We start from the raw sequence: 15,617 nt of genomic DNA, 5'->3' as shown, positions 1-15,617 counted from the left end.
ATGATCAGGATTTCAATAATTACATTAGGAATTGCTTTAAATAAATTTAATCAGTCTAAAAGCATGGCTTGAATAAGTGATGATAATGTACTGTGCAGAGGCAGGGAAAGGCTAAGGTCTCTAACTCAGAGTCTTTCCAAAACCATAGAATATTATGTATTTGTACTCATTTCTAATTTTGTTAGTGGGAACAAGATATAAGGCAATAGTATTGATAGTAATAAGAAAAGTTAACTCTAGACTGTTTAAAGACAAAATATTGGGAACTGATTTTCTGTTAGTTATACGAATGAGAACATTCCTCATGGGCACATTATTTCTTGATTATGTCTTAGTGGGGGAAGAACAGTGTTCAATAAATGACAAGGCTGTTGGTAGAATACTGCGAATGTAGGCAGTTAAATATGTTTCTTCAGCAGCCTTGAGATTCCCATGGTAGAACTGTCTATGAGGTTCAGTGCACAGTTTACCAGAGAAGGGTGTTAGTCGCTCATACAACCCCATGGACTGTAGCCCGCCAGCCTCCTCCATCTGTGAAATTCTCTAGGCAAGAATCCTGGACTGGGTTGCCATCCCCTTCTCCAGGGGATCTACTGGACCCAGGGATCAAATCTGGGTCTCCCACATTATGGGTAGATTCTTTACCATCTGAGCCAGGGCGTATGACATCACTTAGTATGTCAGTGTGGATCACGTTGCTCTGCGTCAGCCAACCAAAAACCAGACATGAGGTAGCTGGCTCTAAACACAGGATGACATGCAAGATTTAGTGTGCAAAGCACATCAGGTGAAAAGTGGTCCAAGTTGCTGATTCCCCATGAGTGTGGCCAGAGCCCAGCTTGGAGATATGGGGTGTGTGGGTGGAATTGAGGGGTAGGAAATGGTTTTACCTCATGTCGTGGATATTTTTAATAAGAATTGACCCTGAAATGGTGATGACAGGAATCAAATTTTGTTCTCAGTGAACATAATTATTTTAGTTAAAGCAGGAAGAATTATCTTTTGGGTACCCAACAATTCTGTGAAAATATATTCTCCAGCAGATCTTCCCGACCCAGGATTCGAACTGGAGTCCCCTGCGTTGCAGGCAGATTCTTTACCAGCTGAGCTACCAGGAATCAATAAAGTGAAAAAGATTTGTTTAAATAAATGTAATGCTGCCCCAAATGCTCAGGGATATTTGGTGACTGTTACTCTTAGCCGGGGAAAAGCTATGCTTATATTTTTGGTCTTTTTTGTTTTTGACTTTTATCTGAAAAGTCCTATAGTTGAAACTTTAGATTCAGGCATTTGTGGCTGTCTTAAAAGAGGCTTTGAACCTAGTTTGGGCCATCTATATTACATCCTGCATTTTTCACACCTAAGTTAGTGCTATATTTTTATTCTTAGCAAATAGCTTTTTTGGTAATAGAATCTCTTTATTCAGGGCACAACACATTTAAAGGGAGTAGAAATGTATAACTTCTTACAAGCTGCCATTATTTTCTTTATATCCCTTATCACATATGTGTAAATGTTTTGTTTTATTTAAGTCACTCCTTACTCCCATCCCATGCAAGTTCCCAATTGTTATCCTGTGAGGTAGGGAGAATTTTGTGTTGTCTAAGTCTCTATTTTGTGGTGTGATGGAATGCCTCACCTATTCTGGGCACTCATCAATATTTGCTGAATTAAAATGAAGTAGAGTAGTAATTCGGAGAAGGAGATGGCACCCCACTCCAGTACTCTTGCCTGGAAAATCGCATGGATGGAGGAGCCTGGTGGGCTGCAGTCTGTGGGGTCACTAAGAGTCTGACACGACTGAGCGACTTCACTTTCACTTTTCACTTTCATGTACTGGAGAAGGAAATGGCAACCGACTCCAGTGTTCTTGCCTGGAGAATCCCAGGGACGGGGGAGCCAGGAGGGCTGCTGTCAATGGGGTCGCACAGAGTCGGACACGACTGAGGCGACTTAGCAGCAGCAGCAGCAGCAGAGTAGTAATTGGAGAAGGAAATGGCAACCCACTCCAGTATTCTTGCCTGGGAAATCCCATGGACAGAGGACCCTGGTGGGCTATATTCCATGGGGTCGCAAGAGTTGGACATGGCTTAGTGACTAATTAATTCTTCTAAGGATACTTCATGAAATGCAGTTATTGAACTCGTTTGAATATACAGTTTACCCTTGAACAGCATAGGTTCGAACTACATACATCGCTTATATTTATTATTATAAATATTATAAAATATTTTAAATTATAAAGTACTATGCATATTCCACCCCCCCCCCCCCCCCCCCCCCCCCCCCCCGCCGCCCAAATACATACCACAGTACTACACCATCTGCAGTTGGTTGAATCAGAGGTTGTGGAGGGTCAACTGTAAAGTTAAATGCAGATTTTTTTCACTGTGCAGAGGGTTCAAGGTTAAGTGTATATATTTTCAGCAGACACTGGTGTGATTTCAGTGCACTAAAATGTTCTTCTTGGTTCATCTAACTCCTCTTTCCTTGGTTACCTGTTCATCCGTTCCTGTCTTTTTTGTTAATGACAGGTGACTTTTGAGAAGTATAGAAGCTCAAGACCCAGTCTTTTTCAGGAGTAATCTTTTATTTTTCTTATGCCTATTAGGTCATGAGAAATGGCACCTAATGATAGTGCTAATCATATAGCTTATTGGTTTCTCCTAGGTTTCTAAGGGAATTCAAGGACTTGACAATGACTTTATGAGAATAAATCTTGCCCAGTTTAAAGGCAACTGTTCGTTGTTAGTTAAGGGATGGATTCCTTACCACCCGACTGCCATGTTGTGGGTAACAGGCTTTGCCTCAGGGAGTGAGCACAGATTTCCTAGAATAGAACTTGTCCTCTGTCACTGGGGACATTCTTTTGATCCAGTTAAATGCCTTCTCTCCTTGTAGCCATTTATTGAAGCGTCTCTCTAGAGGACCAACTCTGTGAAACCCACACCTGTTGTGGAGGAGGAGATGCTATGTGGTAGAAGAGAAAAGCATGCATTTTGGTCAGGCAGGGCTGGGTTCCAGTGCTGATTGTCATTTTGTAGTTCTGTGACTCTGGACAAGTTACTTATCCTCTCTAAGCCTCAGTTTCCCCATCTTTAAAGTCTGGATGTCCTTTTGCCTTGATCTAGTGTGTAAGTATCCTTGGATGCTCCCTGGTCTTATATGTTCTTTTCCTACCAGCTTTGGATTCAGGCTTCAGGTTGGACATGCGAGCAGGTGAGTCAGTACTTTCCTATTATCTTCTAGGACCTTCCAGTTAAACTGCTCATGTTGTAAATCCTGGGACATTTTCTTTGTGTGTGTTATGACCACAAAGGTGACTGTCAGTCATTTGCAGCTCATCATCTCCCTTTTCGTAAGAGAGACAGAACTCAAGAATCAAATGATGCCACTATTCAGTTTTGCTGGAGGCCAGCTGCAGTCTTGACACAGAGACCAGAGTCTCAACGGTGTGTCATGATGGATGCTTTGGGTGGAATGAAAGAGCCTGGGTGAAGCTTGCCAGGATTTTTCTGGAGTTTGGGAATCTGAAGTGTGTGTGTGTGTTCAGAAGGAAGGTGCTACTATTCCTTTCATGGAGTCAGAGGTCACTTTTTAAGTTGTTAGATCTTCCTGGATAGAATCTGTCCTTAGCTGGAACTCATCTGCAGTTTTTAGGTTGTAATACTCCTTTCTCTCTTAAGATGTCTGTTGGATATTCATAACTGCTCTGCCCAAGAGTGTTCATGCATACATGAAACAGCTAAGAGTAAGACAAGCTTCACAGAATGTGGCAAGTGGGAAAGGCTCTGAAAGTGAAACGAGATTCCCTAGCATTGTTTATATCTTAACTAGGTATGGAATTTAACCCTTGAAAACACTGCAGATGTGACATTTCATCTTTGGTCAGAGCAGAAGCTTTTGTGATGGACACATACATCGCAGGGATGATTTAGTTGGGTGCCTGGCAGTATTTTATTTGGGCAAAATTAGGAATTTGCCTCCAGGAGATTATCTTCTGGTTAATCAGCCATCCAAAATTTAAAATGCAAAAGTAGCTTTCCTTTTGCTCTTCTGGTGAGTTAGAAACAGAGTTCTATTTAGATTTATACCTTTAAAGAAAGATGTCGTACCTGCTTCAGTTGTCTAGTTGGGTGAAGCTTTCCCAGGATGCTGTGTTTAGCCTTTTGCTTAGTTATGTTAATTCTACCTCTTGTTGTATTGTTTCTTTAGACTTGGGAAGAATGGTCACTTATTTTTCAGTAAACCTTAATGAACTGCCTTTGGTTATTTGGGGCTGCTGGGTTCCTGTAGCACTAAGGGATTTGAAACAGATCTGACAAAACAATAGTAGCCTGAAATATGTCTTTGATTAACATGGCTCTACGTTAGCATCTCGGGGAAAAATCTATCCGTGGTTAAAAAAAAATCTTCTTTTTTTTCCCCTTCTCCTCTGACAAGACACAGAATACAGCATGACTTGTTTTAGTGCTGATTTTGGAAAAGCAGGAAATGCTTACTAAGTGGGCAAAAAATGATGAGGTTTGGACAATGATGTTATGTTTCACATTCTGTATTTAAGAGAACTTGTAACTGTAATGTCTGCTTTGTGGCTAAAGAAAGAAAGGAGGAGGGAAGGAAGGAGGGTTGAGGGGGGATGGGGAGAGACAGATTGAGAGAGGGAGAGAGAGAGAGAGAGACAGACAGACGGAGTGACTTGTTTGATACAAAAGGTTAAGTGCCAGGGAGCCTGCCGGTGTGACTCACGCTCCTCAGGGCCACACGATGCAAGGCCTGCTGCCGCCATCTCATTCATGTCTCTGGTTAGGGATAGATCACTGGGCTGGTGTGTGTCAAAAGTTTATTTTTATATCTGCTTTATTGACAGCAAAAACAGCATGGTGGTCAGTCCGCTTCAGTATAATAAAATGCTTTCTTTTAAAGTATCTCGGTGCCAAGATGAATACGGTTTGCTCAAATAATGACTTTCACTCTTGCTAAGAAAAATTGATATTGGGACACAGGAGATTTGCCTGGTTTCTGAGGTAACTTGGTAGATTATAATCTGGTTGCCATAGAAACACAGCAGCAGGGAAAATTACAGTAACTAAACATTTGAAGAGAGATATTTTAATAGGATATGTGCAAGCCCTTTACCTATCCTCTTTCTCCCTGTAGAGATGGGGTGGGGGTCAGAAATGGGCCTCCCGGGAACAGCGAGGGGAAGGCATAAATGGCTTTTGGAGGCTGGCTGCCTCCAAGCCATTCCATGAGATGTGGCCCGGTGTCGGCAACCGCAGAGAAACTGCTGCAGACACTTCTCATGCAATATGATAAGCAGATAATGTGATAGAACCTGGAGCATACTCCAATTCAGATATCCTGTTGTTGCCTGGGACTTCCCATAATACTGGTGAATTGTACTTTTAGAACTAGCATTTAGGACACTTTGTCTGACAGTTATGAGTGTAGTGGAAAAGAGTATTTGCATTTAAGATTGTCAAAGAATATCTGGGTCATAGTTAGTGTTCACTGATTTTTTTTTTCCCTGACTGAATAATTCGACAGGCATATCTTATAGACCTATCTCTAGAGGCTTAAACACAAAGCAGATGCCTTCTGCTGTTACAGTGATGTTAGAATTGGTTTAAGGATTTTTAAAAAAACACGGATAGTTTTCTTTTTTGGACTGTTTTATTCCCCTGTAGTTGAGTTATATTCTATGTATACATAGAAATAAAGTTAAGTCAAAAATATTTTCATGTTAGGAATGACTTTTAAAATTCAGTTTCAAGAAAGCAATGAAAATGTCTTAATCACTCCATAGAGATTGGGAAAGATTTCCTTTTGAGTTCTTAAAATGGCACAGTGTGTTTACATTGGTGAGGATTTGAATGCTTAAGACTGAAAAATTATTGACACAGTTACTGTACAGGAAAAATAAATTGCCTTGAAATAACTATTATAATTCAAGATCACAAGAAGCACCAGGGATGAAACTTGTACTGCTTTTCCTTGAATGGTCTTGTTTTTTCTAGTTAATGGATTTCCAGATTAAAAATGTTTTAATATCCCAACAGTGTTTCCTGGAATTATTAGTATAAGCAAAATACATAGACTTTAAAGATTTAGCTTTTAAAGATAAAATGGTTTTGATCTTAATAAATAGTTTTTAAAAATACATAAATTATGGTCCATATGGGGTGCCCAGGTGGCTCAGTGGTAAAGAATCCGCCTTCCAAGGCGAAGACATGGGTTCTATCCCTGGGTCAGGAAGAACCCCTGGAGAAGGAAATGGCAACCCACTCCAATATTCTTGCCTGGAGAATCCCCAGGGACAGAGGAGCCTGGCAGGCTACAGTCTGTGGAGTTGCAAAGAATCGGACGTGACCAAGCCACTGAACCACCACCACCACCACAGTAAATAAAGTTGACTTTAACATTGCATATTATGAAAGCTTAATTTCTCAAAGTCACGGCTGCAGTGGTTTTCCATAAGTTTTATAACTTTCATTCATTCAGTAAAAATATTTCTCAAGCACTTATTCTGTGTCAAATCTTGCCCTTATAGAGCCTAGATTAAGGCTCTATAAGGAGAGACAGACACAAAAATAATTCCTTTACCACCCTAATGGCAGAAAGTAAAGAGGAACTAAAGAACCTTCTGACAAAGGTAAAAGGTGAGAGTGAAAAAGCTGGCTTAAGACTGAGCATTCAAAAAACGAAGATCATGGCATCCGGTCCCATCACTTCATGGCAAATAGTTGGGGGAAAAGTGGAAACAGTGACAGATTTTATTTTCTTGGGCTCCAAAATCACTGTGGATGGTAACTGCAGTCATGAAATTAAAAGATGCTTGCTTCTTGGAAGAACAACCATGACAAACCTAGGCAATGTGTTAAAAAGCAGAGACATCACATTGTCGACAAAGTTCCATGTAGTCAAAGCAATGGTTTTTCCAGTATTCATGTATGGATGTGAGAGTTGGACCATAAAGAAGGCTGAGTTCCAAAGAATTGATGCTTTTGAACTGTGTTGCTGGAAAAGACTTGAGAGTCCCTTGGACAGCAAGGAGATCAAACCAGTCAATCCTGAATAGTCATTGGAAGGACTGATACTGAAGCTCTAATTCTTTGGTCACCTGATGCAACGAACATCATTGGAAAAGACCCTGATGCTGGGAAAGATTGAGGGCAGCTGGGAGGAGAAGGGGTTCAGAGGATGAGATGGTTGGAGGCATCATTGACTGAGTGGACTTGAGTTTGAGCAAACTCCAGCAGATGGGGAACGGCAGGGAAGCCTGGTGTGCCACAGTCCATAGTGTTGCAGAGTCAGACATGACCTAGCGACTGAACTACAACAACAACAACAACAACAATTGACTGGAATTATAGATTTTAGGAAGGAGCTGAGTTTCATTTTGTTTTTTGAGACCCCGTAGTGCAAGACCTGTCCCGTCCTGAGAGTCAGGTGCCAGTCCTTAATCGAGCAAGGGTAACTGGGTGGTGGCTGGTGGAGGAATGAGTCAGGTGGGCAGAGGGTAGAGAAGGAGTGCAGGGGAGAGCGTTGCAGACAGAGGAAACAGTGTGCTTGATGGTGTCGAGGCAGGAACTGGGCTTGCTCCAAGAATGTGAGTGTGACATTGACGTCCTTCCGTTTTCTAGGAATACACGGTCATTGTTTTAATAGTGTTAGACTTGCACCTGATGAGTTTTAACAGCAGTTTTTAAAACTTGGATTATGGCCTTTCATTTATATTTAGATATAGATTAATTATTTTCCCCCTTTTGTTATCTAAAGTAACTGAATGAGATTAGAACTAAAATTCTGAGATTCTTGAAAGAACATATTTTGCCATGGCATGCGTGATTTAGTCTTTTGGAAGTTGTCTTCTGATAACAAAATATCTGTGTTATATGACTAAAACAGACATTTAGGTAATAGATTTAAAGATTTGTGTGTTTGGTAGGTCCTCCTTATACTGTTCATTAATATTTCCACGTCCTATACATAGATACTTTTTTCCCCCCAAACACTTAGCTAAATACAAATGCATGTACTTATCCCCCATCAAATTTGAACCAGATCTAAGACATCTCCTAAGTTTTATGTTTATACAAGATTCTGTGCTATGTATTTCTTCTCTAATACCTAAATTTATATAATGAAACTGTTGAGAAAACCCCAGATGTTCTAGTATTAAATCGAAAATTAGGGATTTCCCTGGTGGTCCAGTGACTCAGACTTGGTGTTCCCAATGCAGGGGACCTGCATTCTGTCCCTGGTCAGGGAACTAGATCCCACATGTCACAACGGAAGATCCTGCATGCTACAACTAAGATACAGCACAGCCAAATAAATAAAATTTAAAAATTGAAATTAATGTGTTATTTTGGCAGGTTATTCTCGTTCAAGTTAATCCAGGTGAGACTTTCACAATAAGAGCGGAGGATGGAACACTGCAGTGCATTCAAGGTAAGGAAGTTTTTTGTTAGCTTTCTAATCAAAAAAAATTTCCTTTATTATTTTATGGAAGTAAAGTTTATCTCTGAGTCTGCATGTGATTTTCTAGAAGTAAAATTTATCTTGGTTTTTTTTTTTTTTGCTTTTATTAGGGGCTCCTTAATGCTGAGTGGGCCTGTGACACAGTTAAATGTCTTGAGTATTAATTGACTTTTAAGTGAATTAAATCAACTTGGGAAAGCTTGCATAGTCTTCATGTATTATGGAATTTGGTCCCCTGAAAAATCCAGAGATTTTTAAAAGACCTTAAAATTCCAGTAGAGAATAGCACGTACTTTTTCAAGTTAGATGAAAGTTTCAAATACATACTGTGATGCTACCCAGTTGATGCTTTTAGAGGTAAAAATCTATATTAAATATCTCTTAGTTATTTATTACTGAGTAACAGGTTACTCAGATTTGGTAGCTCTATACAGCATTGGTTGTCTGCAGTTTCTGTGGGTCAGGAGTTTAGGTACAGCTTAGCTGTGTCCTGTGGCTTTGGGCCTATGGAAACACTAAGATCCATGGGCTAGTGCTGCAGTCACCACGAGGCATGTCTGAGTGTCAGTCTGTTTCCTGGCTCGCCTAAGTGATTGTTGGCAGGGTTTAGGGTTTTTTGTGGGCTAGTGGTAGGCAGCTTCCGTCTGTTCCTTGCTAAGTGGCCTCTCCATGGAGGTGCTTACATTATGACCGCTGGCCTCATCGGAGCAACAACTACAGGGCAAGAGGGAGCACTCCGCCTAACCCACTCGAGCACGGTGATTACACAGAATGTGAATACTAGCAGGCAGGCATCACTGGGGGCCCTTTTACAAGGCTGCCCACCCGCAGTGACCCTCTGCCCTTAGTAGTTCAGGTCTCTCTTGTGCGCAGGATACCCCCTCCTAAGATCTCCAAAAGTCCTATTCCATTACTGCATCAGCTCTCCAGAATCTTATCTAAATAAACTCCAGGTATACTGGTATAGCGAGGCTCCTTGAATGTAGTTCTTTAAGGACTGCTCCTAGGCCATTTCAGTTAATTTCTAGTTTGTGTAATACTGGTGCCTCTTCTCTGTCATTCACTTTGGAAAGAGAGAGAGACATAGGTACTCTGATCCATATGAGGTTCTACTGTAGGAAGATCAACCCAGATCTGGAGTTAGTCTGTAAATACTGCTATGTTGGAGGGCACTCTGGTGAGAGCTTTTTGGGAGTTATTGGGATTATGGGACAAATGGTAAATTGGCCTGTAATTGAGCTCAATACTAGGTTGTTGGTTAGACTGAAATCTGTCCAAAGGTCTTATTTTTAATACCTGGGCTTGCTCAACAATATATAAGGAAAATGAACGGAAATGCCCTTTAGTTTTAGTTTTCCATAGTGAACTACATGGAAAAACTTCATTTTTTTCTATCCCGCATAATAGAGTATGCTGCTGTGTAGCTCCACTACTTGTTTTTTTTAACTATAAGAACAAAAATTTAGGGAAAAAATTAAAACTCATTTCAGTTGCAATTAATCTGAAATGATTTAGACATTCATGAACGGTATTTTTTCTGATGGCATTTCGCTGATCGTTGTGTCCCTGAAATTGATCGTTGGTGTTCTAAACCATTTAAAAACCAAACCATACGAAGGAACTCCAGACAAAAGAAGTGAGAAAATATTTTAAAGTAGTATAAGATACAGAATCTTCCACCTACTTGTGTTACTGTAACATATTATCAACAAATAAAACCTCAAAATTCACTCTGTATCTAAAGAACACACTAGAAAAAAGGAGAGGAAAAGTTATTTTACCTACATAGAATGGAGCTGATGTTTCCAATTCAGTAAGAGAATAGTTGAGTTTCTGGTCATAGTAAGGTTGGAACTCTGTACTGGCTGGAAGACTGTGTCCGTCTGCAACTGAGTATGTGTGATAGAATCTATAAGAAGCAAATTGCTGAGTGGATCAACTTGTATAAAATCCACTTTTTCATGCCACCTGCTTTTACTTTTGGTGTCTGAAGAGGGTGTGTGTGTGGGTGTGTGTGTGTATTCATCTAGTTAGCCTCTTCCTCACTTCTTTTGAGTGCATGTTCATAACTGGTATACTCTGCAGGGTATTTTGCAAGTATATTGCTCTGTCCACAATGGGAGCTTTGTATTTATTCATGATGCTACTTGAAGATAAGTGATACTAACACCCCTTTCAGTGATTTAAAAAAAAAATGCTGTTGACTAAAGAAGAATTGTGGAGCCATTTATCTTTGGCTTCCTCTGAGTCTTCTCAGTCTTTATTCTCTTCTGAACACCCAGATACTGTGGTTATCTTTATTTGGGACATATTGGTAGCTGGCCCAGCTAATTGAAATGACACAGGACAGGATGAGAGGGACAAGGACCTGGAACCCTAAGTGGTTTGCTAGGGCTTGGGAGGCACTGAGACAACAGGATCAACTGCAGGAACTGGAAGGAACCCTCGTCCAGACCCATTGTTGGCCATTCACGTGTAATAGGCAGTCACTCAGGCCAGGCATCCTCGCTGACCCCTTCATTTGCGTTCTAGTGTGAGTGAGCGAATGCTTCACTCCAGATGGCTAGAACATATCAATATAGAATGTGGGAATAGGCAGTATATTTATAAATTCGTTGTGATTAACATCCTTATCATTGCTAATATATATATTTTTCAACTTTTAGGCGTATGTATTCTCTCATTGAATGGGTATGACAGATACATATGAAGCTGAGACCTGTAGAGCTTAACACACAGCTACAGTCACATAGGGAGAAAGAGCAGGGCTCTTGTTTTTCAAATAATTTCATTTATTTTTGGCTGTGCTGGGTCTTTGTGGCTTCGCAGGGTTCTCTCTAGTTGTGGTGAGCCGGGGCTCCTCCCCAGCTGCGGTGTGTGGGCTTCTCATTGCTGTGGCTTCTCCTGTTGGAGCACAGGCTCTAGGGGTGTGCAGCTTTTGGTAGCTGCAGCACCTGGACTCAGTGGCTTGGCTCCCGGTGTTTAGAGCGCAGGCTCAATAGTTGTGGCACACAGGCTTAGTTGCTCAGCTGCATGTAGGATCTTCCGGGGTCAGGGACTGAACCCATGTCTTCTGCATTGGCAGATTCTTTGCCACTGAGCCACCAGGAAAGCCCCAGGACCAGAGCTCTTTATTGCCTTGCTCTGGGGCTTTATTACATCAGGGAGTCATGAACTGAAATCGACTCCATTTTCTTGAGCACATGACAAAAATAAGATGGCTTCTGATTCTTGGAGTAGCGGGATTCTGGGAAGGATGCTAGATGAGTACTTACTGCTGCTGCTAAGTCACTTTAGTTGTGTCCGACTCTGCGACACCATAGACGGCAGCCTACCAGGCTCCCTTGTCCCTGGGATTCTCCAGGCAAGACCACTGGAGTGGGTTGCCATTTCCTTCTCCAATGCATGAAAGTGAAAAGTGAAAGTGAAGTCGCTCAGTCGTGCCCGAGTCTTAGCGACCTCATGGACTGCAGCCTACCCGGCTCCTCCATCCATGGGATTTTCCAGGCAAGAGTACTGGAGTAGGGTGTCATTGTACTTAGGTCCCCAGGATAAGATGGAGATGGTTTGCAGAGCAAAAATGGGTGGTGGAGGCTAGGTCTTTGGAGTAAGACAGGAACCCTGTTAATAGAAGTAAGAACAGGATAGTTTGATATAGGGAGTATTGCTTTATAAACCCTTAAATTATTTCTGTCCAAAGTCAGGATTGGGCCCAGAGTTGCTGCTGCTGCTGCTAAGTCACTTCAGTCATGTCTGACTCTGTGCAACCCCATGGACGGCAGCCCACCAGGCTCCCCCATCCCTGGGATTCTCCATGCAAGAACACTGGAGTGGGTTGCCATTTCCTTCTCCAATGCATGAAAGTGAAAAGTGAAAGTGAAGTCGCCCAGTCATCTCTGACTCTTAGCGACCCCATGGACTGCAGCCCACCAGGCTCCTCCGTCCATGGGATTTTCCAGGCAAGAGTACTGGGGTGGGGTGCCATTGTTGAGGTGGGCTGAACATCTAGGTGGGGCTTCCACTTGAGGTGCTGGAAGGAGAGAGGTACAATGATAGAGGACTGGTTAGGAAAGGATCAGAAATTGAGTCATACTGTAATGGAAACTTCTGAAAGAAGTAGTTGCATTTTACCAAAGATTAAAGTTAAGAGAATGAAGCTCTAGTTATGCTCTTTCAACACCAGCCAGCAGATGGAGAGGTGGTTTTTTTTGGCAGGGATGGAGTGACGGTTGGTGGTAGTGGCCTTCCTGGAAATTCTAGTCATACTCATTGCTTTTGCCATGGTTGAAACTATCAGTTTTGTAGCTTTGCTATTTCAACACTAGCCAGCAGGTTAAGGATAGCTGGTGGTGGGGGTGTGGGGACTTGTGACTTAGGAGTAGGGCGAGGAGCTGGTTGCAGGTCTCTCTGGAAACTTTGAAATTACACTGTATGACGTCAACCCCCTTTGCTTGTAGTTGCATTTGTTAGCATAATGATTTTCTCTATTGGACATTTATGACATCACTAGAAAATCCCCGGAAGCTTATTGTGATGCCATGAAAAGGCATTCTGGAAATTCAGAGCAAGTCAAAGTAAAGAATATTGTTACTCTGGGGGAAAAAATGAGATTTTTGTTTCTGTTTTCATGGGAATGTCCTTGGTGATAGTGAAGGAAGAAAAACACAGGAAACATACAATATGCTGTGAAAGCAGATTCATTTCTAATGGAATATTTCTCAGTATTTTCCATGAAACATGAATCATGGGTCTTGAAAGGGCCACAGAAGGTCATAGTTCATTCTCACTGGGAGGCAGCACTATACCTATGGCATCCTAGACAAAAGATTTTTCTTTCCTAGGCCAGATGGAAGTGTATAAAGAGCTAATTGTTGGGGGAAAAAAGAGTCTTAGCAATCAATATGAATTCTTTCCTTTGCTTAATTCAGACATTAATAGAGGGCAGCCACAGGTCTCTCCCATTATTTTCATATCCTTGTCTGGGCTGAGGTGCTGGCAGTGCAGCCTTCCTTCCTGTCCACACATGCCATCTTTTTTTCTGGGCCATTTCTCTACTCCCTGTAAAACCCTTCAGCCAAAACAAATACCACACTTCCTTTAAGCTTTAGGTCTGTCTCCTTCAGGAGAGCCCTTTCCGGCCGCCCCCCCACCCCCTCCCCGCATTTCAGTCCATTCTGACCTTCCTCTGTGTTCCTGGAGGAGCAGGTAGAGGTAGCCCTGCGTGTAAACCTTTCCTTAGGCGGTGAATTGGACTGATAGGAAACAATGTATCCTCCACCCTAACCCGCCCCAGCCCCACAGCCTGGCAATAATTCCTGACTTTAGACCCTTGACTAACTGTGGCCTTATATCAGATGTGATGATACTTCTTTTAACTTTACTGTTGTGCTGGGAACTTAAAAGTGTTGAGTTATGTGATTGTAGTGGCTTTGAAAACCTCTGTAGAAGAACTTCCAAATCACATTTTAATTAAAGCCAATCAGTTTCCTTTAAAAAAAAATTTGTAAGTCTGAAGAACTTTCATATTGACCTGTACTAATGCTGCAATTTTTGTGTTTCAAGACTGTTATACTTCAAAATTTGTGAGCCCGAAGAAAACAGATGAATGTTACGGTGATAACAGCAAAAACAAGATAAAAGTGAAATGCTTGGGATCACCATTATTCTAATGAAGAATAATATTTAAATAATTGCTAGTGTTCTTTGTCCAGAATAATCCAGACATCTTTGTGAAGATTATTATTACTCAGCCAATCTGTATTAAGTGGGTAGAGATCTTGAAATGGCAGGAGGGAAGCTCCAGGAAAACCCTTCTCTGAGATGGCTGTAGTTTGGTTGCTATTAGAGTGGAAGCTTTCCCCCCTCCTGCTTTGCTCTCCCTAAGCCTTCTTCAGCTCTGTGTCTGACTCCGCCCGCCCCACCGAGTGTGGGAACTGTTTCATTGATGAACTGCACGCTCTGCTCACAGGCTCTGTGAATGACACCATTGAGAGCCTTTCTGCATTTCTGAATCTCCTTGTTTGTCTCCCTCCCACCCGCTCACCCCACCATATTCGGAATCCAGACTGCCACAGGGACCTTCAAGTTACTTTTTTTTTTTTCCTCACTTGGTACTTTAAGTGCATTTATTAGACTTATGTGGCACATTAAAACACCAACCTGACATTCTTCCTAAGAATTTTAAGACACGTCCTAGGGAGCTCTCATTGTCTCCTGCTTTGTTAATTGAGAAATGACATGAGTGATGTCACTGGGAGGGCTTACAAGCTGAGGTAGACTATCATTTCACGAGCAAATCTATATGGTGTGTGCCTTTAAAGCAGACTGCCTGAAAATGAGGTATTCCTGCTTTACTGGCTTAAAACCAAGGAAGGGGACCTGCTGTAAATGAAGTCGGTCTTCTGAGATTGATTGCGCCCTTCCTTGTCCTGGGTTAAATTTGCAAACAAGTGTTTCATCAAAACTATTTGGGTGGTTTGAAAGTGAAATTCCTGCATATGACCGCATTTAAATCTTTGAGAATCTTTGCAAGCTTTCATTACATTGAATATGTATTTGATTTTTATTTGATTGTATTTAATTATTTATGGAAAGTCTGCATTATATGGGGAAAAGGTTTTCTTTTCTTGTTACAATTTTTGTATTTTGAGAGCTTTTTTTCAGAGCACAGGAAACCACTTTTAAAGTCAATTTGTTTTGCATCTGGGGATTTGTGAGAGATCACTAACCTGAAATCTTACTGTGAACAGTTAAGGTCTCACTTGAAAAATCTCGTAGAATTAAAAATACCAAATCTTTAGCCCAGGCTAGCCCTTCTGTACTGCCCATCTTTTTGACTGATCCAAAACTATATTTGGTGAGAGTTATTAATACATAGCCTTCCAGTGAAGCTCTGGGTTGAGAGATCCTTTGAGTTTCTAGGAAAATCTGAATTACTCCACCAACTTGCCGGCTCATTTTATAACTTAAGCTTTGGGACAAATTGGTCTTTTACCTGTGTGTGTGTAGTATTGATGAAAGGTTGATGAAAAATCACTTTTAGCATTGTAAATATATACCTGATCTCTCAAATGCTTGGAAGCCTTATTTTGGGTATGATAATTTGCCTTGTCACACACATGGCATACATA

The 15,617-nt window shown here is 41.4% G+C and overlaps 1 protein-coding gene across 6 annotated transcripts in view; it reads left to right on the top strand.

The window, feature by feature from the left end:
* Positions 1-15,617, top strand: part of FNDC3B (fibronectin type III domain containing 3B) — a 355,159-nt gene that overhangs the window by 92,035 nt on the left and 247,507 nt on the right. For 5 of the 6 annotated variants that reach the window (XM_015092550.4, XM_015092551.4, XM_042234418.2 and 2 more), the window contains one exon: positions 8,382-8,457. In XM_015092550.4, the coding sequence (XP_014948036.3) occupies positions 8,382-8,457 (76 nt within the window). Of the gene's footprint in view, positions 1-8,377; positions 8,458-15,617 lie in introns of those variants that run through there. The other variant, XM_060393646.1, reaches the window with a different exon arrangement.

This window comes from Ovis aries, chromosome 1, assembly GCF_016772045.2.
Source record: "Ovis aries strain OAR_USU_Benz2616 breed Rambouillet chromosome 1, ARS-UI_Ramb_v3.0, whole genome shotgun sequence".
Lineage (NCBI taxonomy): Eukaryota > Metazoa > Chordata > Mammalia > Artiodactyla > Bovidae > Ovis > Ovis aries.
Note: the sequence above shows the minus strand (reverse complement) of the source record. Positions and strands in the feature narration are given on the sequence as shown.